At 38.5% G+C, this 27430-nt stretch overlaps 1 protein-coding gene across 2 annotated transcripts; it reads right to left on the minus strand.

Annotated features, from left to right (window-relative positions):
- Positions 1-107: 107 nt before the first annotated feature.
- Positions 108-27430, minus strand: RXYLT1 (ribitol xylosyltransferase 1). 2 transcript variants are annotated; one of them, XM_019960892.2, is made up of 6 exons: positions 27124-27430; positions 25592-25744; positions 19625-19727; positions 8984-9298; positions 6006-6176; positions 108-545 (listed from the first exon to the last, which is right to left on the minus strand). In XM_019960892.2, exons 1-6 carry the CDS (start codon positions 27290-27292, stop codon positions 128-130), a joined length of 1329 nt encoding a protein of 442 aa, XP_019816451.2. In that variant the 5' UTR covers positions 27293-27430; the 3' UTR covers positions 108-127. The 2 variants fall into 2 exon arrangements, with proteins under 2 accessions (XP_019816451.2, XP_019816452.1); XM_019960893.2 differs by lacking the exons at positions 19625-19727; positions 27124-27430 and having other exon boundaries at positions 25592-25729.

Consider the following 27430-nt stretch of genomic DNA (forward strand, 5'->3'; position numbering starts at 1 on the left):
ATACTACAGACATAATCTAGAGTCTACTGGGTACCTTAAAGAACATTTCTAAATACACACACACATACACACAGCATTAGAAATGATTTAAAAACACAGACCTTGGCTTGAAAACAATGAATTACAGTTAATTTTTATTGTTCTTTAAAAATGAACTTTCTAAAATATTAGTAAACCTCATTTTTAGCTCTGTTTTGAAGTGTTGATACCAGTGAAGTAATCTTTTTCTTCTTTGAATCTTTTCCTCTAAATTTATAGTCTTCTCTTTTTCTAAGATAGCAGGAAGTTCCTTCCAGTTCTTAATAAAGATGAAAGGAGCGTTCATGGACTTGAGCAACTGCAGAGGAGCATTAAGGTACACAGATGAATTTCCACAGCTGCCAGCTGTCATTACATCTTCCACCACAGGAACAGAGCCATAGGAGCAAGCCTCATATATTCTGTAACACTCCGTGTTTACTCCTGCTGGGCACAAGGTGAGATCACTCTGAAGCAGAGCATCTTGATAATTCTTAAGGCTTTCATTTGTTTCTTGAGGCTGCCACCTAGAAAATCAGAAAAATAACTGTAGTTTTCACTTTACTAAGCATATCTTTGTGGAAGAAAATATTTTATCTTTTAATGTTGGTTACAGGAAATGGTAAACACACTATAGAGATGGCAGGCAGAAAAGATGAGTCAAGTCTTGCCCAAACAGATTTCTTGAAAATAGTTAAGAATTTGAGAAGTTTGCAGTTGTACACTTAAAATCTAGTGATTATACAGTTTCTGAATGAATGTTGTACCAGCCAAAATTTTGTGAGTGCTAGGTCTTCTCTCTCTACCTCACCCTCCAAATTCCTGCCCTTATGGAGCTTATATCTCAGTTCAAGTGGTGGAGACGGATAGTAACCAGGTCAAGCCAATTATTTAGAAGGTGTTAAGCACTGTGTGGAAAACCAGAGCAGAGAAGTGAGGAGGGAGTTTCTGGTAGGGTAGTACTGCAAGTGTAAATAGGTGATCAGGGAGCGTCTCACTCAGGGGCAACCGAATGTGCAGCCAGGGATGAGGGAGCAAACCACGCAGGTATCTGGGGAGAGAACAGAAAGTAGAGCAGGCATAAAGGCCACGAGATGGTACATGCCTGGCATTTTCAAGGGACAGCAAGGAAGCCTGGGTGGCTGAAAGGGAGAGGTGCAGAAAATGGAGTCAGAGTACCCTATCACACAGTTTCGATCAGAGGGGTAACTGACCTCATCTGTGTTTGAGCAAAATCAGTTTGGCTACTGTGTTGAGAACAGACTGTATGGGGCAAGGGTAGAAACTGAGAGAAAGCTAGATGTTTTCTCCTATTTTCTCAGGGAAATAAACAATAGGGTTATAAGGTAAGAGCAGCTGGGTAGAGAAAAGAGGGTATGAAACGGTCTTCCAGGAAAGAGGGGAGAACACATGGAAAACAGAAATGGATGACTGCCAGACATTCAAGGTCAGATATTTCAAGTGAGATCAGTCAGCACCTTTCTCCAAGTGTGGCTGCACAGGTGGAGGTATGGAGCAGGCAACAGAGCTGGATTTAACCAGTTAGGATTTGCCAGATTAAGAAACGAAGAAGCTGAATGTATATGCAGTCATGATTGATTACGAAGTATAAGTGGGGTCAATAAGAAAGTAAAGATTAGGTGAGTGAAGGACAACGGAAAGGTAGTAGGAACAAGGACGTGTAAGTCCCAGCTAAATTGCTGAAATCAGATTATTACAGGGAATGAGTGGGAATGTCAGAAAAAGATGGTTACAGAGAGAATTGCTGGAACTTGAGATCATGCAGTATGTGTAATCATGAGGTCTAGAAAATGACCATGACAGTGAATGACCGAAGTGGAGACCCAAATCACTGGAGGAGAGGAAGTAAAGGAAGTGCAGGACCAAGGCTATGCAAAGACCATTCATGTGGATTTGGGGATCACTAAGAATGAGGCTGGAGAAATGTCGGAGAGAAAGAGAGTGTATCAGGAACTAGACTCCTAAAGAATTAAGAAGATAAACCCAAGGTTTATATGATTTCTTTATAAAGGAGCTATTTTTTTAAATTAATTTTTATTGGAATATTGTTGATTTACAATGTTGATTTCTGCTATATGGCAATAAGTCATTTATACATAAACATATATCCACTCTTTTTTAGATTCTTTTCTCATATAGGTCATTATAGAGTACTGGTTAGAGTTCCGTGTGCTATATAGTAGACTCTTATTAGTTATCTATTTTATTCATGGTAGGGTGTATAAGTCAATCTCCCAATTTATTTCTCTCCATTATGATTTCAAAGAGAAAGAGTAGTGAATACTTTCGTCTGCTGGTATGAGATTCAAAACTGATATTGTTTTAGGGAGGGAAAAGGGAAAGAGGTCTGGAAGCAGCAATGAGAAGCAAGGAGGACTGCTACTCTACCTCCTTGGTTCAATGGTAGTAAAGGAATATCAAGAGTAAGCCTGTTTGTACAATCAACTTTCATATTTTTCCCTCACTCCTTCCATTCCAGGCACAGTGTCCCTTGCTCCTCACACATGTGGCATTGATTTGCATTTCCCTGATATATCCATGTTAAGCGTACTTTCATGTGCCTGTTGGCCACCTGCATTTCCTCTTTGGAAAAATGTCTTTTTAGTTCTTCTGCCCATTTTTTTAACTTGGCCATTTGCTTTCTTTGGTGTTGAGTTGGATGAGCTATTTATATATATATATATATATATATATATATATATATATATATATAATATTAACCTGTTAGGTTTTGTTGTTGTTGTTGTTGTTTTATTGATGGTTTCCTTTGCTGTGCAAAAGCTTTTAAGTTTAATTAGGTAAACTTAATTTAAACAAAATTTAAAATTTAAAATAAAGTTTAAGTTTAATTTGCTTATTTTTGTTTTCTTTGCTTTAGAAAACAGATCTAAAAAAAAAAATTGCTGTTATTTATGTCAAAGAGAATTCTACCTATGTTTTCTTCTAGTTTTATAGTATCTGTTCTTTATATTTAGGTCTTTAATCCATTTTGAGTTTATTTTTTTATATTGTGTTAGAGAATTTCTAATTTCATTCTTTTACATGCACCTGTCCAATTTTCCCAGCATCACTTACTGAAGAAACTGTCTTTTCTCCATTGTATATTCTCGCCTCCTTTGTCACAGCTTAATTGACCATAGTGTGTGGATTTATTTCTGAGCTCCGTACTCTGCTCCACTGATCTTCATGTCTGTTTTGTGCCAGTATCACACTGTATTGATGACTGTAGCTTTGTAGTGCAGTCTGAAGTTAGGGAGCATGATTCCTCCAAATCATTCTTCTTTCTTAAGATTTTTTTTTCTTTCGCTATTTGGGGTTTTTGTGTTTCCAAACAATTTAAAATGATTTGTTCTAATTCTGTGAAAAATGCCATTGGTATTTTGATAGGGATTGCCTTGAATCCAGAGATTGCCTTGGGTAGTATGGTCACCTTAATAGTATTCTTTTATTGTGAGAACAAGATGAACAAGATATATCTTTCCCTCTGTTTATGTTGTCTTCAATTTCTTTCATCAGTGTTTTATAGCTTTCTGAGCATAGGTCTTTTCCCTTCTTAGGTAGGTTTATTCCTAGGTAGTTTATTTGATAAGATGGTAACTTCTCTTTCTGATAGTACACTAATCGTTAGTATACAGAAATGTAACCAATTTCTATATGCTAATTCTGTGTCCTGCAACTTTACCAAACTCACTGATGAGCTCTAGTAGTTTTCTGGTGGTGTCTTTAGGATTTTCTGTGTATAGTATCACGTCATCTGAAAACAGTGACAGTTTTCCTTCTTCCTTTCCAATCTGGATTCCATTTCTTTTTCTTCTCTGATTGCTGTGGCCAAGACTTCTGAAACTGTGCTGAATAAAAGTGGTGAGCGTGGGCATCCTTGTCTTGTTCCTGTTTTGTTGTATATGGCCTTTATTATGTTGAGGCAAGTTCCCTCTATGCCCACTTTCTGGAGAGTTTTTATCATAAATGAATGTTGAACGTTATCAAAAGTTTTTTCTGTGTCTATGGAGAAGATCATATGGTTTTTATTCTTCACTTTGCTAATGTGGTGTATCACATAGGGTGATGATAGCCTTGTAGAATGAGTTTGAAAGTGTTTTTTCCTCTGCAATTTTTAAAAAATAGTTTGAGGATAGATGTCAACTCTTCCTTAAATGTTTGGTAGAATTTACCTGTGAAGCCATCTGGTGCTGGACTTCTGTTTGTTGGAAGTGTTTAAATTACTGATTCAATTTCATTATTGGTAATCAGTTTGTTCATATTTTCTGTTTCTTTCTGGTTCAGTTTTGGGAGATTCTACCTTTCTAAGAATTTGTCCACGTCCCCTAGGTTGTCCATTGTATTTGCATATAGTTGTACATAGTAGTCTCTTATGATCCCTTGTATTTTTGTAATATTGGCTGTAACTTTTTCTTTTTCATTTCTGATTTTATTGATTTGGGTGCTCTTCGTTTTTTTTTTTTTTTTTTTTCTTTAAGAGTCTTGTTAAAGGTTTATACATTTGGGTTTATCTTTTCAAAGAACCACCTTTTTCTATCATTTTAAGTTGCTGATGTCTTACCTTCAAATGAATTTTAAAACCCCTGCATTTGTACTCTTCTCCCCTCATAATTAGTTTTTGATATCATATTTTGCATCTAATTGTTTTGTATATCCCTTAAATGCTTATTATGGATATAGATGACTTTACTACTTTTTTCTTTTGTCCCTACTGGCTTCATGTGTGGATGGTTTCCCACCTTCACTGTACGTTTGTCTTTACTTTTTCACTTTGTAAGTTGCTTCTTTCTTGTGGCCTTTTCTTTTCTCACCTAGAGAAGCTCTTTTAACATTTGTTTTAAGGCTGGTTTGGTGGTGCTATACTCTTTTAGCTTTTGCTTCTCAGTAAAACTTTTGATCACTCCATCAAATCTGAATGAGAACTTTACTGGGTAGAGTATTCTTTGTTGTAGTAGAGTCATGTTTTCTGGAATACAGTATCTGCTCCAATTAATGTATTTCTAGATGTAAAAGGACATTTTTTTAAAAGGCATTACTTCTCTGATGACACTGCTTTACATGAAACTCTGTTTATTTAAAAATAAAATACTGCTACTGCTGCTAAGTTGCTTCAGTTGTATCCGACTCTGTGCGACCCCATAGACGGCAGCCCACCAGGCTCCCCCGTCCCTGGGATTCTCCAGGCAAGAACATTGGAGTGGGTTGCCATTTCCTTCTCCAAAGCATGAAAGTGAAAAGTGAAAGGGAAGTCGCTCAGTCATGTCCGACTCCTAGAGACCCCACGGACTGCAGCCTACCAGGCTCCTCCGTCCATGGGATTTTCCAGGCAAGAGTACTGGAGTGGGGTGCCATTGCCTTCTCCGAAAATAAAATAAGTGATCTCCAAATTTCTTCCTTCAGTCCATGAACACCTGTTTCATGATTACCATGTAAAAGATGGAAGAAAGTTAACCCTATTAAATCCATCCATCCATCCATCCATTCCCCACTTGTCCTGGCCTACTTTATGCAAGGTCCTATGTTAGATCTCGGGGTTCAAAGAATGGCCTCTGTCCTCAGGGTGATGCCAGGTTCCTGAAGCTGTGAGGCATACGGCATGCCAGTCTTGGAACACTGAACTGGTTTGCTGAACATCTCAGAGATGAACCTAAGATTCTTATTGTCATCCACAATCTCCTGTGTTCAAGTCTGACTAACAAATATTATTGAGGAAACCTAACAATTGACATGTGCATATGATAGTTACCAATGTTTGTCTTCAAGATGGACTATGGGAGATGCTCTCTATTTTTAATGTATACAACACTGTTTCATCACAGCTTTAATTATTAATGTATCTTCTGGGGAAAGACTGGTATTAATGGAGTTAAAAATGTCTGTGGAAATCTGTAGGGTCACATAAAGCCTGGAAACATGTTTCACAGATTGGAAACATGCTGGATGAATCAAGTAAACATAGAACTTACTGTTCTCTTGCTGAAACCCAACAAAGCTTATCATTCCCATCCTGTTTCAAAATTTTCATTAGTGCTTGTCTGGATGAATTTTCATAAACGGTTCCTACAAAATTACACAAGTATGGCCTTTCATTATGTAGCATTGACCAGTTCACCTCCACCACAGGAAAATTCCTGTATCTGTAAAAGTAAGTACACGTGAGTTAATATATGACAACAGGATTAGCAAAATTTGCATAATCTAACATCTTAGGTAGCATGATGATGTAGAAAAGAGAGATTTAAAATAAGATTCTTTAAATCTCAAGTTAAATTTTCCATGCTTACTTTGGAAAAGTTCCTGAATCTACTCACTTAAAAAAAACATTCTCACTTTGACATCCTTTACAAGGTTGCTACAGAAATTATGCACCTAAAATGCTTTGCTTTTTTATATTCAACTTCTATTACTGATCTGAAGTTATAAGACAGGAAGAACTTAAGATCTTCAAAGTATAAAGAATCTTCTACATTCGTAATAATCATGATTTAAAAAAAAAAATTATTGGAGTATAGTTGCTTTACAATGTTTTGTTAGTTTCTGTTATACAGCAAAGTGAATCAGCCATACGAATACATATATCCCCTCTTTTTAAGTCTTCCTTCCTATTTAGGTCACCACAAAGTACTGAGTAGAGTTCCCTGTGCTGCACGTTAGGGTCCCATTAGTTATCTATTTTATACAGTGAATATATGTCAATCCTAATCTTCCATTCATCCTACCCCTCCTTCCCCCTTCATATCCATAAGTTACCCATATGTCTGTTCTCTACATCTGTGTCTCTATTTCTGCTTTGCAAGTAAGTTCATCTGTACTATGTTTCTAGGTTCCACATATAAGCAATATTATATATTTGTTTTTCTCTTTCTGACTTCACTCCATATGACAGTCTCTAGATCATTCACGTCTCTGCAAATGACACTATTTTGTTTCTTTTTATTGCTATAACAAAGAATTCCAATTCCAAAAGCTTTTCAAGTAGATTTTTTAAAAAACCCAAAATCTTATATCCCACACAGAAGAGGCCTGTTGCAATCGGCTCATTCTTATGGGCATTTGGGAATAAGAGGCAACAAATTACGTGCCTGAACTACAACCTTCACGTAAGAGCAAAGCTTAACGTAACAGTTAGGGCTATAATGGCTTCCTCAATCTCAGCATTACTGCCCTTTGGGCAGGGTAATTCTTCGCTGTGGAGGCTGTCCTCTATACTGTAAGATATTGAACAGCACCCCTGGCCTCTATTCACCAGATGCCAGTATCGCCTCCTCTCTCCACTTGTAACAATCAAATGTATCTCCAGACATTGCCAAATGTCTCCTAGGGGGAGGGCAAAACTGCACCTGGTTGAGAACCACTGGTCTATAAGAAAGATATTTGTCCAACAGTACCAGAATTATGATGAGTTTCCCTCCTATACTGTATGAATAGGTGATGTAGTACACTATAAAGAAATAATTATTTTATTTCAAACATTCTACTCAAAGGCTAGATTTTTCAGAGCATCTTAAACCTGGCTATACCTAGCAAACCTTTTGTCTGCTTCTTCCCTACCCTAAACCTGTTGAGTCAGAATCTGGACATGGAAGGCCAGAGACTATGTTTTATCAATGTGCTTCCCTGGTGACAGTCAAAGGTCACATCTTGTAACCCGTGATAAAATAATAGAAAATGAATATCTGATTCAAGTACCACGTTAGTTAGCTATTTCATAATTCGTCCATTTGACATATATTTGTTGAGTGCCTAATCTGTGTATGTACTGTTTTAGGCTCTACAGATAAAGTAGTGCAAAAAGGAGACAAAAATCCCTGCTATCAGGAAGTTTATGTACTAGTGGCAACTTGAAGTCAACTTATTGTTACTCAAAGGCCCTGTATTAACAGAATGATAAAAAAATAAGTTTCCAATTTTAAAGAAAGGCCTCATATATATTACATATTATTTAACTAACCTTCCTTTTACTAGAAAGATAGACTGGTAGCTCAGTGGTAAAGAATCTTCCTGCCAATGCAGGAGACGTGAGTTCAATCCCTAATTCGGGAATATAGCCTGGAGAAGGAAATGGAACCCATTCCAGTCTTCTTGCCTGGGAAATCCTACAGACAGAGAAGTCTGGTAGGCTACAGTAAATGGGGTCACAAAAGAGTCAGACACAATTTAGTGACTAAACAACAACAACAAGATAGACAAAAAGACCCCAAAATAATATATAAATTAATTTGGGGGAGAGGGCTTCCAAGGTGGGGAAGTGGTAAAGAATTCGCCTGCCAATGCAGGAGGTTCTAGAGATGTGTGTTTGATCCCTGGGTCAGGAAGATTCCCCTGGAGTAGGAATGGCAACCCACTCTAGTATTCTTGCCTGGAAAATTCCATGGACACAGGAGCCTGGTGGGATACAGTACAGGGAGTTGCAAAGTGTCAGACATGACTGAGCACATGCAAGAGATCTGTGCAAACTCAACCAATCTCAGTGTCAGATCTGAGTATATTATAATCCTCCCAAACTGAAGGGTCAGGGTGCTCTTGATGTAATACTTGATCTAAAGTAGGGATTTAAGAAAACTAAGTATCTATATAATAGTTATATAGATATAGATGAAGAGATTCTATAATTGTTTTTAGAAAATCTGTCTCTCTGCCATCCACTGCTAAATATCTCTTTAAGGCACTACTGATCAATTTGAAAATTTACTATGCCTTGGGGTTCTAAAATACAAAAATGTAACTTATCTGGTCTCCTCATCAAAGTCTAAAATACCCTAAAAATATCAACTATTATTACCAAAGCATGAGGCCAAACCACATTTCTGCCCGTAGAAAAGGTGGCACATGGCCTCAAGGAGCTCAGAAGAACTACATTTATCACAAATCTAAAACACAATCCTCCTGGTACAGAGATTCAGGTCTTAGAGCCTAGAAACATGTAAAAATAATTTGTACTTACGTTGCTACTCCTAAAGGCCACTGAAAAACATCCATGTCATTAATCCAAGGGCTGTCATATATTATGAAAAGTCGTTCCACAGAGCCTCCATTTCTTTTGAGGAATTGGTTTATCCATTCATTATTACAATGTTCATTTCCTAGCAAAACAACAGCAAGATGCTGGAGTTTTTGAGTTTGCACTAAATTCTGTGCATAAAGTAACCACTGGGTGGCATAAAAGACCTTCGCCTTTTCTCTTCCATTTAGAACCAGGACCACATTGTTCACATCAACAGAGAAGTACCCTGGGACCACAGCCGGACCAGTGATGAAGCTGTTAAAAACAAAAGAAAAACAAGAGACAAACAAGAAGAGAACAAAATCGTTTGGTACCAGAAGTTCTATGTCATTTTACGTAAAATATACAATGAGACTTAATCCATATACTTCCTAGAAACAATTTCTATAATACTTTTTTTGAACAAGTTTGGATGGTGGGACAGAGATGTAGATTAATGGGAAGTTTTGGTTGTAGACAGATTAATTATATGCAAATTTGAAAATACCACAGGAAAAAAATTTATGCTTATATATCTAGTAAAAGTGTAAATATAAAAATTTGAATGGGAAGATATATAAGCATTTCACGATAGTGGTTGAGGAGGAAGGAAGAGGAAAGGACATGAGGAACAATATGAAGAGAGCATGTAATGCCTTTATTGGAAATATTTAATTCTTTTAAGAGGAAAGTTATATATCTGAAGCAAATATGACCGAGAGCCAGAACCTGTTCATTCTGTGTGTGGGTGTGCTGTCGTGTCCAACTCTGTGACCCATCGACTGGAGCCCGCTAGGCTCCTCTGTCCATGGAATCTTCCAGGCAGGAATACTGGAGAGGGTTGCCATTTCCTTCTTCAGGGGATCTTTCCTATCCAGGGATTGAAAATGTATCTCTATTGTCTCCTGCACTGGATTCTTTACCACTGTGCCACCTGGTTCCAGGTGGTGGAGAAATGGGAATCTATTGTAAAACTCCCTATTCTTTAAAGTATTTAAAAATATCATAAAAGGAGTAGATACATTTCATAACTCCCATTTTCATATCATGTGCTGCTTTGAACAACCAGTACCACTGAAATATTTTAAATGAATATGTATTAAATATAAAAAGTACCATTTAACCTATGGTAAAAGTAGATGGTCCTGGATTCTTTGCAACCTGCTCAACCATTTTTTAATAACTTGCTAGAGTCTTTAAATATTTAGTACAAATATGTTGAAATCCTGCTTTTATTGCTTATTATTGTTTGGGATAAAAAAACTAACATTTATTAAATGCCTTTTATATACATGGTACATAGGCACTCTGCACAGGTTCTCCTTTAACCTCTACAGCAACTCTGCAGAGGACATTAGGCCCCCATTTTGCATTTGCGAAATAAGGCTGAAGTTACACAGCCTGTGATGGCAGCATTGAGATTTGAATCAAGATCTAACTTGAGAGCTTGAATTTTTCCCAAGACACTATGGTTAGCTCAAATTAGTATGTTAGCTCAAATTAGTATAAATATGTATTTATATTTTGTTTATGTACTGTGTGATTTTTATGACATTGTTCTACAGTGATGATAAGCTATGGGAACAAAACTGTGTTTTTTGAATTTGCCTTGGACAGGAAGATGCCAAATGATTCAGTGATCATTTAGTCATTTAGGAGACTCTGCAGAGTCTGAGGGGCTAGAAAGCACTTTAGAGATGATGAGGATAGTTATGGTAAATTTAAAATAGTTATTATTGGTAGCACATGAACATTTCTGTCTCCTTTAAAGCTATAAGCTGGAGAAGGAAATGGCAATCCACTCCAGTATTCTTGCCTGGAGAATTCCATGCACAGAGCAGCCTGGAGGGCTACAGTCCATGGGGTTGCAAAGAGTCAGACACAATTTAGTGACTAAACCACAAAAGTTATAGGCAGGGGGACTTCCCTGGTGGTCCAGTGGTTAAGAATCCATCTTGCAACAGAGGGGATGCAGGTCTGATCCCTGGTCAAGGAACTAAGATTCCCACAGGCAGCGGAGCAACTAAGTCAGCATGTCACCACTACTGAGCCCATGAGCCACAACTAGAGAGTCCACATGCCACAGTGAAAGATCCCGAATGATGCAGTGAAGATCCCAAAATGAAGGGATAGGGAGGAATACTTCTGATTTTATTGATCCATGCAAATTAACAAAAGCATGATTTGTTCAGGGCACATCTGACCCGTTGTGGAGTCTCTACAGCTCCCTTTTTGTAGAAGGCTCTCAAATTCCAGCAAGCAGGCATGTCACCCCTCACGCGCTGACCAACCGGTTTTCCAGACCTCGAGGCCATGTTCAAGTAAAGGTGAAAGCCCTGGGGTCAATGCTGCGGAGTCAAGGTATAGATCAGAAGTTCCCCAATTTTTTTGGTTCCCAGGAAACTTTCAGTGTTTTGGTAATTTTTTCATAGTATCTACCAAACCAAAAATAATGAGTAATGGTTCATGAGCAATGTTTTTTAAATTGTTAGATTCAAATAACTTGTTAAGTATTTCTGTCCAAGAGCTTAGAAGCCACTTAAAAAATAACATGCATACACTGAAGAAAAAAGTAATATTCCTATTTCAGTTCAGTTCAGTCACTTAGCCGTATCTGACTCTTTGCTCTTAACTAACTACACATGCTTAATAATGGGATGTGTGTACCTACGGAGCACTACACAACTTCTCAAACCTTGGAATCAGAGAGGACACTGCCTCAGTCACTGCTTATTCCACTTCGATTTCTGAGTGGTACCTCGATTTGATCACAGCAATCATGAGAAACTCAGCTCCACAAACGCGTAACATCTCTGAAGTGGATGCAGGGTGATCTAATGTTGAAATGTGAACTACCTCAAACTAGTAATTTGCATGGTGTTTGACAGATGTGAAGTGTAACTGTCATTCCCACAAATATTAAAAATATTTTGTGGTGCCCCAGGGTACCTTAGTACATAATTTGGGAAACATGGATTTAGATAAAGAAACTTTAGGGGTAAAAAAAAATTCCCTTACGATTCAGATAGTTATGTGTATGTGTGTGTTGGGAGGTGTGCTAGTCAAACTGCAATGAGTTGAGACGTGAATGAGAAGTAAGGGGACAGTAAGAAGTTCAGTGAGGAGAAGTGCAACTCAAAATTCATAAAAGTCAGAACGGCCACCATTAAAAAGTCTACAAATTAACAAATGCTGAAGAGGGTGTGGAGAAAAGGGAGCCTCCCTTCACTGTTGGTGGGAATGTAAGTTGGTAGAGCCACTATGGAAAGCAGTATGAAAGTTCCTCAAAAAACTAAAAATAGAGTTAAAAATAGAGTTGCCATATGATCTAGCAATCTCACTTCTGAGCATATATTCAAATAAAACTGTAATTCAAAAAGATACAAGGACTCCTATGTCCATGGTAGCACTATTCACAGTAGCCAAGATGTAGAAGCAACCTAAATGCTCACTGACAGATGAATGGATAAAGATGTGCTATATATACACAATGGAATACTACTCAGCCGTAAAAAAGAATGAAACAATGCCATTTGCAGCTATATGGGTGGACCTAGACATTATCATACTAAGTGAACTAAGTCATAAAAAGACAAAACCCATATGATATCATTTACATGTGGAATCTAACATATGACACAAATGAATCTATCCATGAAACAGAATCACAGGCATAGAGAGGAGACTTGTGGTTGCCAAGGGGGACGGGGAGTAGGGAAGATGGACTGGAAGTCTGAGTTAGCAGATGTAAACAATTATATATAGAATGGATAAACAACAAGGAACTATACTGAACATCCTGTGATAAACCCAAATGGAAAAAGAGTATGAAAAAGAATGTCTGTGTATAAATGTCTGTGTGTGTGTTTAACTGAATCACTCTGCTATACTGAAATTAATACAACATTATAAATCAACTATACTTAAAACACGGAGAAGGCAATGGCACCCCACTCCAGTACTCTTGCCTGGAAAATCCCATGGACGGAGGAGCCTGGTAGGCTGTGGTCCTTGGGGTTGCTAAGAGTTGGACATGACTGAGCGACTTCACTTTCACTTTTCACTTTCATGCATTAGAGAAGGAAATGGCAACCCACTCCAGTGTTCTTGCCTGGAGAATCCCAGGGACGGGGGAGCTTGGTGAGCTGCCGTCTATGGGGTCGCACAGAGTCGGACACGACTGAAGCGACTTAGCAGCAGCAGCAGCAGCAACAGCACACTTAAATAAATTTACAATAAAAGTAAGTGGGGACAGTAAGCACAGACAACTCTTCTGAAAGTGTGGAGGAGAAGGCAAGAAAGTAATAAATGAAAGGCTGAAGATGAGGCGAGCAAGGAAGTAACCAATGGAGCAAGGTCTTGCAGTATGTAGAAAGGATGCACAGGTAGAGGAAGTTAATACTGAGCTAGGGAATCACCTCACCGTCTGCGAGCTAAGAAAAAGAGAAGGTTAGGTGAGGGATCACTTAGAGATCATGTACATAAATGTTAGAGGAGCTAGTTAAGGGCGACAGTTATGGGTATTCTTGAGGAAATAGGCAGGATTGTCTGCTGTGAAAAAGGGGGTTAGGCTGGTGCTGAGTAGTGGGCTAGAGAAGAGTGGAAAATCTGCTTTTATTCTTCCTGTACTTTCTATGTTGAATGCATACTAGCTATCTTGTCATGCAAGCTAGCAACCAGGGAACTGTCACATTTGATTCTTGCTCTCATCTAATAATCCTTAAATTCTGACAGTTTTGCCCCTAAGTTTCTCAAATTCCTGACTCTGTCAGAATACCACTTCCCAATTTCATCCCTTATTTATATCTCAGCAGGATACTTAAGAGTTTTCTAATGCAAAGTTGTGGCCTACCTGATTTCAGTTGTCTCCTTCAAATCATTTTTCCACACAGCTACTAGAGACATCAACACCAAAAACGTATGACAATACCACACTATCTAGCTTAATCATCCTCAACTGCTTTTCACTGAACAAGAACAAAGTCCAAGAGCTTTAATGTGGCACGTTACAAGGCCCGCCATGATCTGGCCCTTGCCCTCCACTTCCAATATCAGCTACTCTACTCCACCTTCATGTTCTGGGGGTTCTGAATGGCCTGAAATTTTGTGCACAAACCAAGCTGTGTATCAGTTCTGATACTGCCTCTGCTGGGAATATAATCACTCCTCTTGGTGCCTTTCTAAATTCTACTAATCTTTTAAGACTCAGCTCAGCTATCACCTCCTCTAGGAAGCCTTTCTTGATAGATGCCATACCCCCAACTCTACTTACAGTGACTTAGTGACCCTCCCTCTATATTTCCCTAACAACTAAGGAGTATACACGTCTTTATCATTATGCTCTGTATACAGATTCAAAGTTATTAATGTATTTATCTCAGCCTCTAGTGTGTGAACTCCCTGAGGGAAAAGTATTTTATTCATTTTGAGATCTTCAGAACCTAGTGTGAACCAACTAGCAGGCAACTCAGTAAACGTCGAAAAAGTAAGCCGTAATTCTCTTTAAGAGAGTTATTTTGCTCTACCGATTTATTTAAGTTCTCCTACTGCATTTAAAATATGAATCAAATTACAAAATTCAATTTAGTAATAAATTTCCAGCTATACAGTATGCCATATGTGGGCTTCCCCAGTGGCTCAGCGCCAAAGAATCCACCTGTAATGTAGGAGTCAAAGGAGACGTGGGTTCAATCCCTGGGTTGGGAAGATCCCCTGCAGGAGGGGGTTTGGCAACCCCCTCCAGTATTCTTCCTGAAGAAGCCCATGGACAGAGGAGCCTGGCGGGCTACAGTCCATAGAGTCACAAAGAGTCAGACATGACTGAAAAGACTGAGCATTCAGTGTGCATGCATGCATGCTCAGGCTTATGTATAAGATATTATAGTATATTTACTCATGATGAAACATTGTGTTTTTGTTTCCTAAAGTTACGAATCATGCATCAGTCATAAATATCCATTAACTGAAAAATGAACATATTTATGGAGCTATACATGGAATTTTGAAACAGTGACTTCCTCTTCTAGATTTCTTAGCATATATTTAATAGTCAGAACTTCTATTCTTCAATATTTGTACTTTTTCTGCTGCTGCTGCTAAGTCACTTCAATTGTGTCCGACCTGTGTGACCCCAGAGACGGCAGCCCACCAGGCTCCCCCGTCCCTGGGATTCTCCAGGCAAGAACACTGGAGTGGGTTGCCATTTCCTTCTCCAAAGCATGAAAGTGAAAAGTGAAAGTGAAGTCGCTCAGTCATGTCCGACTCTTAGCGACCCCAAAGACTGCAGCCTACCAGGCTCCTCCGTCCATGGAATTTTCCAGGCAAGAGTACTGGAGTGGGGTGCCATTGCCTTCTCCTGCTGCTGCTGCTGCTAAGTCGCTTCAGTCGTGTCCGACTCTGTGCGACCCCATAGACAGCAGCCCACCAGGCTCCCCCGTCCCTGGGATTCTCCAGGCAAGAACACTGGAGTGGGTTGCCATTTTCTTCTCCATTGCCTTCTCCTAGGTTAAGTTAAAAACTTTGCTCCCAATAAGTACTTTTGATACTTAGATAGTCCAGAGAAATAATCTGAATATTGAATTCTAAGCTGAACGTGAGCAAAACATATTTTTTAGAATCCAGTGTAAATAGTTTCATTTTTCCTAAATTCAGTAAGTGCTACCGAAAAAATGCTGTATGTTATTATATTAAGTGAGTTACTGATAAGATTAATAATTTGCCAGCCAAGAGACTGGCAAATGCCTTGATCAATAATAAGTACACAAACTAAAGCATCCACATAGCTCTCAGCCATTGATTTTACATCGTTTTTGACTGATAGTTTTAGAAAATTCAGTTTTATAAAATAGGTATGCTGAATTCATGAATGGCCCTTACTTTTGAATAGCTGCTGCAATTCACCCCATTCTCATGGCCAGTATCACTGCCATGACTCCATGCCTTCCTAATTCAATGTTTATGCTGAAACACTCCCACCCTCTTATTAGTCTGGCTGGAGAGGGAGAATGAGCATTATGAAAAATTAACTATAGTATCTTTGGTTACCAATGAAAAGTTTATTTGAGATCTGTATTGATCTATGATCCAGTATATGACTTAAATATAGTATAACCATTAATATTATCTATAAATGCTTTCACTCATTGTAATGAATAGTGAGTTCATTAACTCCTTATAATAGTAATACCTGGAAATTCTAAAAATAGGATCAGACATATTTTATTCTATCATGATATTTAAAGAACGTTCACCTTTTTCATAAGGATCAGATGCTCACTGAAAATACCATAATTGAATTTAGACAATAATGAATTAAGCAACTTAGCATCTAACTTTTGTTTTATCAAATGGGTAGGCATTTATATATCTTATGATAATGCCTGCACAGGGACATTACAGAATTCTGAAGGCAGTCTTCTGGGAATAAAGCAAATGCCATGATGAATAGAAGATTCCTCCTCAGAAATTAAAAATAAGTTTCCCTATGAAATTAAACTATAAATGAACATATGATGGATGTGAGTAGAGATAGGCAAAGTTTCTTCAAGAGATGAATGGGTTCCATGCTAGCTTGTAACATAACTGAACACATTAACATAAAAAATGTATCAATAAGGTGCTTGTTGGGAAGCCATGTGATGGAGAGATAATAGACAATGATGGAAACATAGAAAAAGGAGAACTGAAAGATACAGAGATGGTGCAATACCTATTTAAGTAGAGTAAATATAATAAAACTAGTAACAAGACTTTTACAGTGACTACTATGTGCCTGATACTAGTCTAAGCACTATATACCTATTATGCTTTTGATTTTCAAAAGAATACTGTAAAATAGAAACTATTATTTGCCTTATTTTAAATTCAAGGAAATCCAGGCACAGAGATGTTAAGAAATTTGCCCAAGGTCAGACAACTAATGAGAGGTAAAGCTGGAACTGGAACTCAGATATTCTGGCTCTGGAGTCTGTGCCCATAACTCAGTCACACTGCTACCCTGTCCAGAGATGACAGGACTTCACCAGGCTGAATCACAGGTTCAGTCTGCCCCACATGTGTTCAACTACTCACATCCTAAGCACAGACTCTATATGGTATGGACTCAGTGGTGAACACGGACTCATTTCATTTCTTTCCTTCTGAAACATGAAGTGCTACATATAGCTATATTGCACATTTAATTCCATATTTAATCAAACAACTCCCAAATATTTAGGTATCACTTAGAGCCTGCCTTTAAGGAAGTAAGGAGCTGGTCAGGCCAATAAAGGCACAGGGACTGTCTGATAGCTGTATTTCCATTCTGAATTATTTACCTGGTACCTTGGATTACATCACTTGGGCCTATGAATTGTTAAGAATAAGCATTCAGGAGCCTGATTTACCCTGGAACACTGATTATATCCTTTTTATTTTCTGCCTCAGAACTGTTGTGAAATTAAAATTAAATAATATAAATTCTTTGCAAACTTAAAGGTTTAAATAGAATGTATTTATGCTTATTTAAAGGATCTTGATAGTATTCAGAAACTCTTTCTGTATCTTCAAGATGAGCCACTACTTCCAACTTTGGGGAAAGTAAAAAACGAATGTGTCAAAACATTTTAGTTAGTACCCATGAAGCCTGATTCAACTCAAAACTGCAATTTAATAGAAGATTATTAATTTTGGATAAATTATATATGCTACTTTCCATGAGCCTAAACCTTTAGTAGGAGAAGGCAATGGCATCCCACTCCAGCACTCTTGCCTGGAAAATCCCATGGACGGATGCCACAGTCCATGGGGTCACTAAGAGTCGGACACGACTGAGCGACTTCATTTTCACTTTTCACTTTCATGCACTGGAGAAGGAAATGGCAACCCACTCCAGTGTTCTTGCCTGGAGAATCCCAGGGATGGGGGTGCCTCGTGGGCTGCCGTCTTTGGGGTCGCATGGAGTCGGACACGACTGAAGTAACTTAGCAGCAGCAGCAGCAGCAAACCTTTAGTAACTTGTTTACAAAAATCAGCTATAACAGTGAACTTCCCTGAATACACAGTTCTCTTGAAATCTAAAAGGAAATAGCGTTGATATTTAATCATAATATAAAATCTCAGGTAAGTATTTCAGAAGGAAATAGGAAGTGAGTTTTTCTTTTTGGAGTTAAGGCTATTTGCTCAAAATCTTTGCTATCAATATAATAACACTGTATGTTAACTTCTCAATAAATTTTAAATAATTCTTTTGGAAATTCTATATGTTGTAGGTAGATCTATTAAACTAATACTCATAACATATGCTTACATTTAAAACAGCAAAACGTTAGATTTATATGTAAAACACACATCTACTTTCAGACACCTGAATCCAACAATTTTAGTTTAGAATTATGTATAAACTCGGCAGTGGGATTACATATATAATCCCATCTATAAGCCTGGAGATAAAAGGAAAAATAATCATTACCAATGATGATTTAAAAGTCTGTTTGCTTTTCAAGAATGATTTCTTTGAAAAGATACATGCAATGAAATTGATTTCCAAGTGAGTATACAGTAAATAAAGAATTAAAAGAAAATTCAAATGAAACTCATATTCAGTTCAGTTCAGTTCAGTCGCGTCCGACTCTTTGCAACCCCATTAACTGCAGCACGCCAGGCCTCCCTGTCCATCACCAACTCCCAGAGTCCACCCAAACCCATATCCATCGAGTTGGTGATGCCATCCAACCATCTCATCCTCTGTCGTCCCCTTCTCCTCCTGCCCTCAATCTTTTCCAGCATCATATTAACCATAGCCTTTCCTTTTAATCTCTGTGGGAAATAAATAGAATCCTAATGAAAGCCATAATTGTTAGTTCACATTTTTTCCCCCTGAATAATATAACTGTTAAATGAAATAAGCATTTAAAATAATTATTTTTGGTTTTTATTTCAATTGGAAGGCAAAATCTAATAGAAAACAATATTACTTCATTGCCACAATTTTTCTAAATAAAATTCTTAATGCTCTTTAAAAACCTTCAGAAAATATGCAATCACAGTTATAAAAATAAGAATGCAAAAAACTCTTCATAATACATTGGTTTTATTCAATCTAAAAAAATATTTCTGAATATTGCAGTAAAATGGTAATCTATACTATCAAATCATGATAGAACTCATATATGAAATGTTTTAATGGATAAAAATTTCAGAACTAATAGCAGTAGCTTTAGCTACCATGTGAGTATTATAAAAATATGTGATTCTATTACATGAAAGAGAAAAATAAAAACTTTGTTTATGTATCATTCCCCCAAGATAGAATGTTAAATATTTATTAATAACCAAATGTTACAAAATTTAGAGCATGGACTTTTCCATATAATCAGAAATGTTTTGATTAAAATAAAACATATATAGAATTCCAAAAAAAGCAGAATTTTGTAACATCCAATTTTATAAGAAAATGTTTAAGGTAAGCTATAACTACAAATATATATTCATGAGATTCTCCATTCTTCACAAGTTAAAGTGGAAATATTTTCTATGAACATATTTTCCTCTGAGTTTTCTTCTGGTATTGATATAAAACATTGTACAGCACCGTATCAAAGGTTAATACTGCACAGTTAATACCTGTAATGTGTTCTTCCAACAACTGAATTTCCTTCTCTCCACTGAGCAGTCACATCAGTGGGTTCAAGTAAACCTTCGAAAATGTGCTCCCAGAGATACAAACCTGATAATTAAAAAAACAAAAAATGAAAGCATTTACCATCTGGTTTACTCTATTGTGTGAGATGACTTTATGTTCTGCTCTTTCATATTATTTGATCAGAAATCAGATTCTATTCCTCTTTGGGCTCAAAATCATCAATATGGCAGCTAATGTACAAGAGACTAACTCAGATGTTGTCAGTGTAAAATGTGGCAAATGTGGGATATACTAAAGATAATAAACTCTATGATTCTAAATTTGAGAAACCCCTATCATTGGACTACCCATCTTATCCTGAAATGTGTTATATTACAGTGTAAGTTACCTTAGATTAGAACTGTTTCTATACTATAACAAGCTGAGGATGGATTTACCATCTTATGCCAAATAGAACCAGAGGGTCTCATGTATGCATATACATTCAGTATATCAAGGAGATATTACCTCCTTCCCAATTGAGCACACATCCTTCACTACATGATGCCGTCTGCAGACAAATGCCACTGGATCTTATCTCTTTAGGCCAGCCCCTATGTTTTATTATGATTTCACCTATATGAAAGCTCTGAGAGTAGAGGAGAGCAGTGTCATACAATAAGGTATTCTGGAGACAACGAGGTCTGGAGACGATGAGGTAATTGGGGAGCCCAGTTACCTAAATGTAACTAAAAAGTTACATTGGAAGATGTGTTTTGTTACATTCTCATCACACTAAAAGACATGTACAAAAAACCCGTGTTAAAAGACTAGGCTATTCAGATAAAGCTTTTCAAATACAGTAGGTTTAGTAATGCTTTCTCCCAACCCAAGATGGCCAAAGATGAAATCTCTAGGACCTGTAAATACATTACCTTTAGAAAGCAAAAGAGGCTTTCTAAATGTGATTAAGATAAGGATGCTAAGGTGTAGAGATTATGCTGGATTACCTAGGTGTTGATGTTGTTCAGTGCTGGATTATCTGGGTGTTGTTGCTATTGTTCAATCCTTAAGTCATGTCTGACTCTTTGTGACCCCATGGACTGTGGCACGCCAGTCTTCCCTGTCCTTCACTATCTCCCAGAGTCTGCTCAAACTCATGTCCGTTTAGTTGATGATGCCGTCCTATCATCTTATCCTCTGTCGCCCCCGTTTCCTCCTGCCCTCAATCTTTCCCAGCATCAGGGTCTGTTCCAATGAGTTGGCTCTTCACATCAGGTGACCAAAGTACTGGAGTTTCAGCTTCAGCGTCAGTCCTTCCAAAGAGTATTCAGGGTTGATTTCCTTTAAGATTGACTGATTTGATATCCTTGCTGTGCAAGGGACTCTCAAGATCTTCTCTAGCATCACAGTTTAAAAGCATCAATTCTTCGGCGCTTAGCTTTTAATACATTCTCTAGGCCCATCACTTCACGGCAAATAGTTGGGGAAACAATGGAAACCACAAGAGATTTTATTTTGGGGGGCTCCAAAATCACTGCAGATGGTGACTGCAGCCATGAAATTAAAAGACACTTGCTCCTTGGAAGAAAAGCTAGACAGTATATTAAAAAGCAGACATTACTTTGGCAACAAAAGTCCATCTAGTCAAAGCTATGGTTTTTCCAGTAGTCATGTATGGATGTGAGAGTTGGACTACAAGAAAGCTGAGCACCAAAGAAGTGATGCTTTTGAAGTGTGGTGTTGGAGAAGACTCGAGAGTCCCTTGGACTGCAAGGAGATCCAACCAGTCCATCCTAAAGGAAATCAGTCCTGAATATTCATTGGAAAGAATGATGTTGAAGCTGAAACTCTAATACTTTGGTCACCCGATGAGAAGAACTGACTCATTTGAAAAGACCCTGATGCTGGGAAAGATTGAAGGCAGGAGGAGAAGGGGACAACAGAGGATAAGATGGTTGGATGGCATCATCGACTCAATGGACATGAGTTTGAGAAAGCTCTGGAAGTTGGTGATGGACAGGGAAGCTTGGCATGCTGCAGTCCATGGGGTTGCAGACTGAGTGACTGAACTGAACTGAACTGAGGTTTGTCGTAGCTTTTCTTCTAATGAACAAGCATCTTTTAATTTTGTGGCTGTGGTCACTGTCCATAGTGATTTTGGAGTCCAAGAAAATAAAATCTGCCACTGTTTTCACTTTTTCTCCATCTATTTGCCATGAAGTGATGGGACCAGATGCCATGATCTTAGTTTTCTGAACATTAAGTTTTAAGTCAGCCTTTTCACTCTCCTCTTTCACCTTCATCAAGAGACTCTTTAATTCCTCTTTGCTTTCTGCCATTAGAGTGGTATCATCTGCATATCTGAGGTTCTTGATATTTCTCCTGGCAATCCTGATTCCACTTGTGATTCAGCCAGCCTAGCATTTCACATGATGTACTCTACATATAAGCTAAATAAGCAAGGTGACAATATACAGCCTTGACATACTCCTTTCCCAATTTTGAACCAGTCTGTTGTTCTGGGTGGGTCCTATATAATCACAAGGGTCCTCAGGAGAGGGAGCCAGGAGTGTCAAAATGAGAGAAAGAGGTTTGAGGAACAAGGAGAAGTCAGGATGAGGTGGGGCTATGGGTCAAGGAATGAAAGCAGTTACTAGAAGGCAGTAAAAAGCAAGGAAACAGATGCTTCTCTAGAGCATCCAAATGGAATAGCCCGAGGACACACTTTAGATTTCTGCCTTCAGAAACGTAATATAATAAATTAATGGTGACCAAAGTTAATAATGCTGTATTTGCATATTTGAAAGTTGCTAAGAGAGTAGATCATAAAGTTCACATCACAAGAAAAAAGTTTTAACTATGTGAGGTGATGGATGTTCACTAGACTTACTGTATTGATCCTTTCACAATATACACCTATATCAAATCATTATGTAGTACACTTGAAACTTATAATTATAGATTAAAAAATATATGTTGTTTTTATATACAATGGAATGTTGCTCAGCCATGGTAGTGGCTGGTGGTTTAGTTGCTAAGTTGTGTCCAGCTCTTAGCACCATGGACTGTAGCCTGCCAGGCTTGTTTATCCATGGGATTTCCCAGGCAAGTATACCAAAGTGGGTTGCCATTTCCTTCTCCAGGGGATCTTCCCAACCCAGGGGCAGAACCCAGGTCTCCTGCATTGCAGGCAGTCTCCTGCACTGCAGGTGGTCTCCTGACTTGTGGACACAGCAGGGGAAGGAGAGAGTGGGGTAAATTGAAAGAGCAGCACTGAAACATATACATTTCAATGTGTAAAATAAATAGCTAGTGGGAAGTTGCTATATAACACAGGGAGCTCAGCCTGGTGCTCTGTGATGACCTAAAGGGGTGGGATGGAGGGTGGGGTGGGAGAGGTTCAAGAGGGAGGGCTATATGTATACTTATGGCTGGTTCACACTGTTGTACACCAGAAATCAATACAACATTGTAAAGCAATTATCTTCCAATTAAAAATAATTAAATTTAAATAAAAAATGTGTTTTAAGCCACTAACTTTTTGGTAATTGGTTATAGCAGCTAAAGGAAACTACATATTATGTAGCTATAGAAATGGGGTGCTGCTGTAACAAATACTTAAAAATCTGGAAGTGGCTTTGGAATTGGGTAACGGGGAAAGGTTGAAAAAATTTTGAGAACAATGATTAAAAAACACTTAGATTAGACTGACTTAAACAGACTGTAGGTAGAAATATGGATGTTAGTGACTCAGCTGGTGAAAACTCAGGAGAAAGTTAGGAGAACAGTAGGAAAAAACCTGTATCATTTTAGAGAATATCAAAATCATCATAAACCGATTGTTAGAAGAAATAGGCACATTAAAAGTGCTGTTGATGAGGGCTCAAAGGAAGTGAGGAACATGTTATTAGAGTTTGGAGTAAAGAAGATCCTTGTTATAAACAGAAGTAGAAAGTTCAGCTGAATTGTTTCCTGCACTTATGTGCAAAGCAGAACTTGTAAATGATAAACTTGGATAGTTAGTTGAAGAAATTTCTAAGTAAAGTATTGTAGCTGTGGCCTCATTTCTTCTCGCTGATTACAATAAGATATGAGTTGAAAAGAGAGACTTAGAAAAACATTAAGCAAAAAGGAATCATGACTTGATGATTTTGAAAATTCTTAGCCTCTTCAGATTGCAAAAGAGAGGAAAAATTAGGGGATTCACTGTCAAGAAAGCATGCTAACCTTCCTGAAAATGGAAGACTAAAGATGTAGCTGACATCCTTTTGCTAATGTCTGGTCAGAATATTCAATCACGTAGAGGGGTTTGTTTTGTTTTGTTTTTAGTATTAGGTGTTGATTTGTGGATTTTCTTAGCCATTATCAGCAGAAGCTAGAAATAGAGATGGGGTTATCCAGGAAACACCTGTGGAGGAACTCTTGTCTAATAAAGCGAATCTTTATGTCATACATATGGGAGACTGACATGGTTCTTGAGAATGTTATATTAATAGAAACACTGCCAACTTGGACTAAAAGGGACAGAGAGAGAGTTGAAATGAAACAAGCTTATTGGAAAATCCTAACAGCAGGAAACAGGCTGATAAAGCTACTGAGCTGCAAACACATGCTAACCTTCCTGAAAATGGAACGATGACTTCTCAAGCACGGAGCTGAAAAATCCAGAAAGAACATTTGAGCCATAGATTACTCACTCCCAGGGCTTGAAACCTAATGGAGTCTGCGTGGTTGGATATCAAAGATGCTTAAACCTGTGACTCCATTCTTCTTCCATTTTCTCCCTTTTGAATGGGAATTTCTGTAACTGGTATCCTATGACTGTGCCTGGGGAATAGGCTGATGAATGCAATGCTTGATAAATCTCATCTGACCAGTTTGTACCTATTAGATTGAAATCAGAAAAGTCTAGAATAATGAAAACTGTTAAGAAGTATATTTAATTAAAGACTAGAATGAGGAAGTGCAAATTTAAAGAAACAAATTAATATGACAGGTTCTAATAGAGAAAAAAATTGCTAGAACTTGATGATTAGAGGTCTGGGTCTGGGTACTTGAACTTTAGAGATCAGTAATTTTCAAGGCAGTATATATGTATGCAAATGTTTATGAATTTATGAAACATCATGGGTCAGGTACTACTATTCTGTTTACTTTCCTTTCACCTGGTACCTTTTATCCATATCCCTTACTGTATATATATTTAACTCATGTTTAATGGCCAAAAAACTCACTTCTAATTGACTAAGTTCTTTCTGACTCTTTTGTCATTGAGGGTGAGTGAGTGAGTGAGTGAGTGAAGTCGCTCAGTTGTGTCCAACTCTTTGAGACCCCATGGACTGTAGCCTACCAGGCTCCTCCCTCCATGGGATTCTCCAGGCAAGAGTACTGGAGTGAGTTGCCATTTTCTCTAATTGAGCATATTGTATAATTTGGAACACTATACTCTCATGATACTCAGAGCAAAAGTGCTTTAGTGGGCAACCAAGTTTAATCAACTACATACTATATCCCTTTCTGAGGCATTCATGATGAACACTGGCATATTAAAACCTCTGACAAAGTTTCTGCAACAAAGAACCTTGTTTAACTTTGTTTAGTTCAATGTTTCCTAAACTTGTTTGGCCATTAAGGTCAGAGGCCACATCTTACACTCTGCATCAAGTGTCTAATAAACACATAGTTCCATGAAAATTCAGCTGACATAGGCATTTTAATATAATGATGTTCACACAACCTGCTCTTTGTGTCTACAGATAAAGCTGTGCTCTGCTAAAGACAGGTGCACATGCATATGTTTGTGTGTGTTTACACAGATGTTGTCTAATAAAAATAGAAATGGAATACTGAAAAAAAGTGAAAAAAATGTATCATGTATCTTAACAAATGATGAAATGGCCTTTAAATGTATTAATAGTGCTTTTATATGATGCTTTTACATATCTTAGCTTTAAACATTAACTTACCAATGGCAGCTTTGCCCCAGATTTGTACATGGAAGAGTTTTTTCTCTTTTGTGGACTTATTTACTATCTGAAGGCTAGTTTTAAGTCTGTGTTGTTCTTTTTTTTCATCTTCTTCCCAAGGATTCCATTCTTCACTTCTCAAAGTAGATTGTTCTGTGTTATAAAAAGAGTACCAAGTGTTATCAATAAGGCAGAGCATCAGTTATAGATAAATTCAAGCCATTTAAATTAGATGTTGTTGTTTAGTCGCTAAGTAGTGTACGACTCTTTTGCATCCCCATGGACTATAGCCTGCCAAGCTTCTCTGTCCATGGATTTTCCAGGTGAGAATACTGTAGTGGCTGCTACTTTTTTTTTCTCTAGGGGATCTTTCCTATTCAGGGTTCCAACCCACATCTCCTGCATTGGCAGGTGGATCCTTCACCACTCAGCCACCTGGAAAGTCAGGGAGTTTTACCTGCATCCTAACTTCAATTTTTCAAAGAGATTAAGCAAGAGAATTTGAACAGGTTAAACACACAATAAAAATTTTAAAAAGGAAATCAGAACTTAATTTTGATTGAACCATTACCCCAAAAGAACTTGAAATAAAATGTTAACAAAATGTTAGGCTCCCCAAAAAAGCCTTCTAAAATAACTGGGTACAGTAATATGTATTATTACAAGCTTAACTTTTGCCAATTCTATATAGATTGTATATACGTTACGCAAACTATACATAAAACTTGACTTCAACATGAAAAGTGTCCAACAGTTTCAGATACTATTGTGCAAAATTCTGAAAGAAAGAAATAAGCCTGAGTCCGAACCTGACATGGGTCAACAAAATACAAAAAAGGGATCAAAACTTGGAGATAAAACACTCTAGTCTTCCGAAGTCACCGCAGGATTAGAGAAGGCTCTTTGTTTCAATAGGCTTCTCTGGTGGCTCAGACGGTAACGCGTCTGCCTACAATGAGGGAGATCGGGGTTCGATCCCTGGGTCGGGAAGATTCTCTGGAAAAGGAAATGGCAACCCACTCCAGGGTCGGGAAGGAAATGGCAACCCACTCCAGGGTCAGATAGATTCTCTGGAGAAGGAAATGGCAACCCACTCCAGTACTCTTGCCTGGAAAATCCCATGGACGGAGGACCGTGGTAGGCTACAGTCCATGGGGTCGCAAAGAGTCGGACACGATTGAGCGACTTCATTTTTCACTTTCTTTTGTTTCAATATGGGAATAGATGTCTTTAAGCCAGCGGCATTCCAGAGAATCTGGCATTTTGTGACAACGTCTTGGATATTCAAGATGTGTTTTTAAAAGTGTGTGCACCTGTTAGCCCCAGGGGTGGGGAGTGGCGACAGCATGTGAGATTTCCCGAGGCCTGGGGTGGCTACCGAGAGCTGGAAGGGGAGAAGTGCGCCCCGGAGCCATCCTGGACCCGAGAGCCGGATTGGTGGCAGCGTGGCTCAGCTATCCCGGCCCCTACCATCCCTCAGCCCCGCGACCCGGCGCGCAGCCGAGAAGAGAGGCCGCGGTCCGGTATCCTACCTCGGCCGCGCCTCTCCCGCACCGGGACAACCCCCTTCCTGAGGCCCCGCAAAGGCACGTCCGGCGTCCGGCGGCGGCGCCCGAAGAAGACGTGGTAGGCGGCGTAGAGCGAGAAGAGGCAGTACACGGCGATAAAAATCGAGCAGAGACGCTTCCGCGTCAGCCGCATCCCACTTAGGCTTCCGCTCAGGTCACCACCAACATGGAGGTGGGCCAGGGACTAGACTGCCTTTCTGCGCCGCGGTCCTGCTGGCTTCGGGAGCAGGCCTAAGCGCGGCGGGAGGGAGTCACCAGAAACAGACCCGCC

The sequence above is a fragment of the Bos indicus genome, chromosome 5 (assembly GCF_029378745.1).
Source record: "Bos indicus isolate NIAB-ARS_2022 breed Sahiwal x Tharparkar chromosome 5, NIAB-ARS_B.indTharparkar_mat_pri_1.0, whole genome shotgun sequence".
Classification (NCBI taxonomy): domain Eukaryota; kingdom Metazoa; phylum Chordata; class Mammalia; order Artiodactyla; family Bovidae; genus Bos; species Bos indicus.

Bases quoted from the DNA above. Each gene is read 5' to 3' on its own strand.
- RXYLT1 (XM_019960892.2), bottom strand. From the start codon at position 27,292: ATGCGGCTGACGCGGAAGCGTCTCTGCTCGATTTTTATCGCCGTGTAC. The intron at 25,745-27,123 runs GTAGGATACCGG...TTTATAACACAG, and splicing joins GCGGGAGAGGCGCGGCCGAG to AACAATCTACTTTGAGAAGT. The intron at 546-6,005 runs GTAAGTTCTATG...CTGATTTTCTAG, and splicing joins TGGGTTTCAGCAAGAGAACA to GTGGCAGCCTCAAGAAACAA.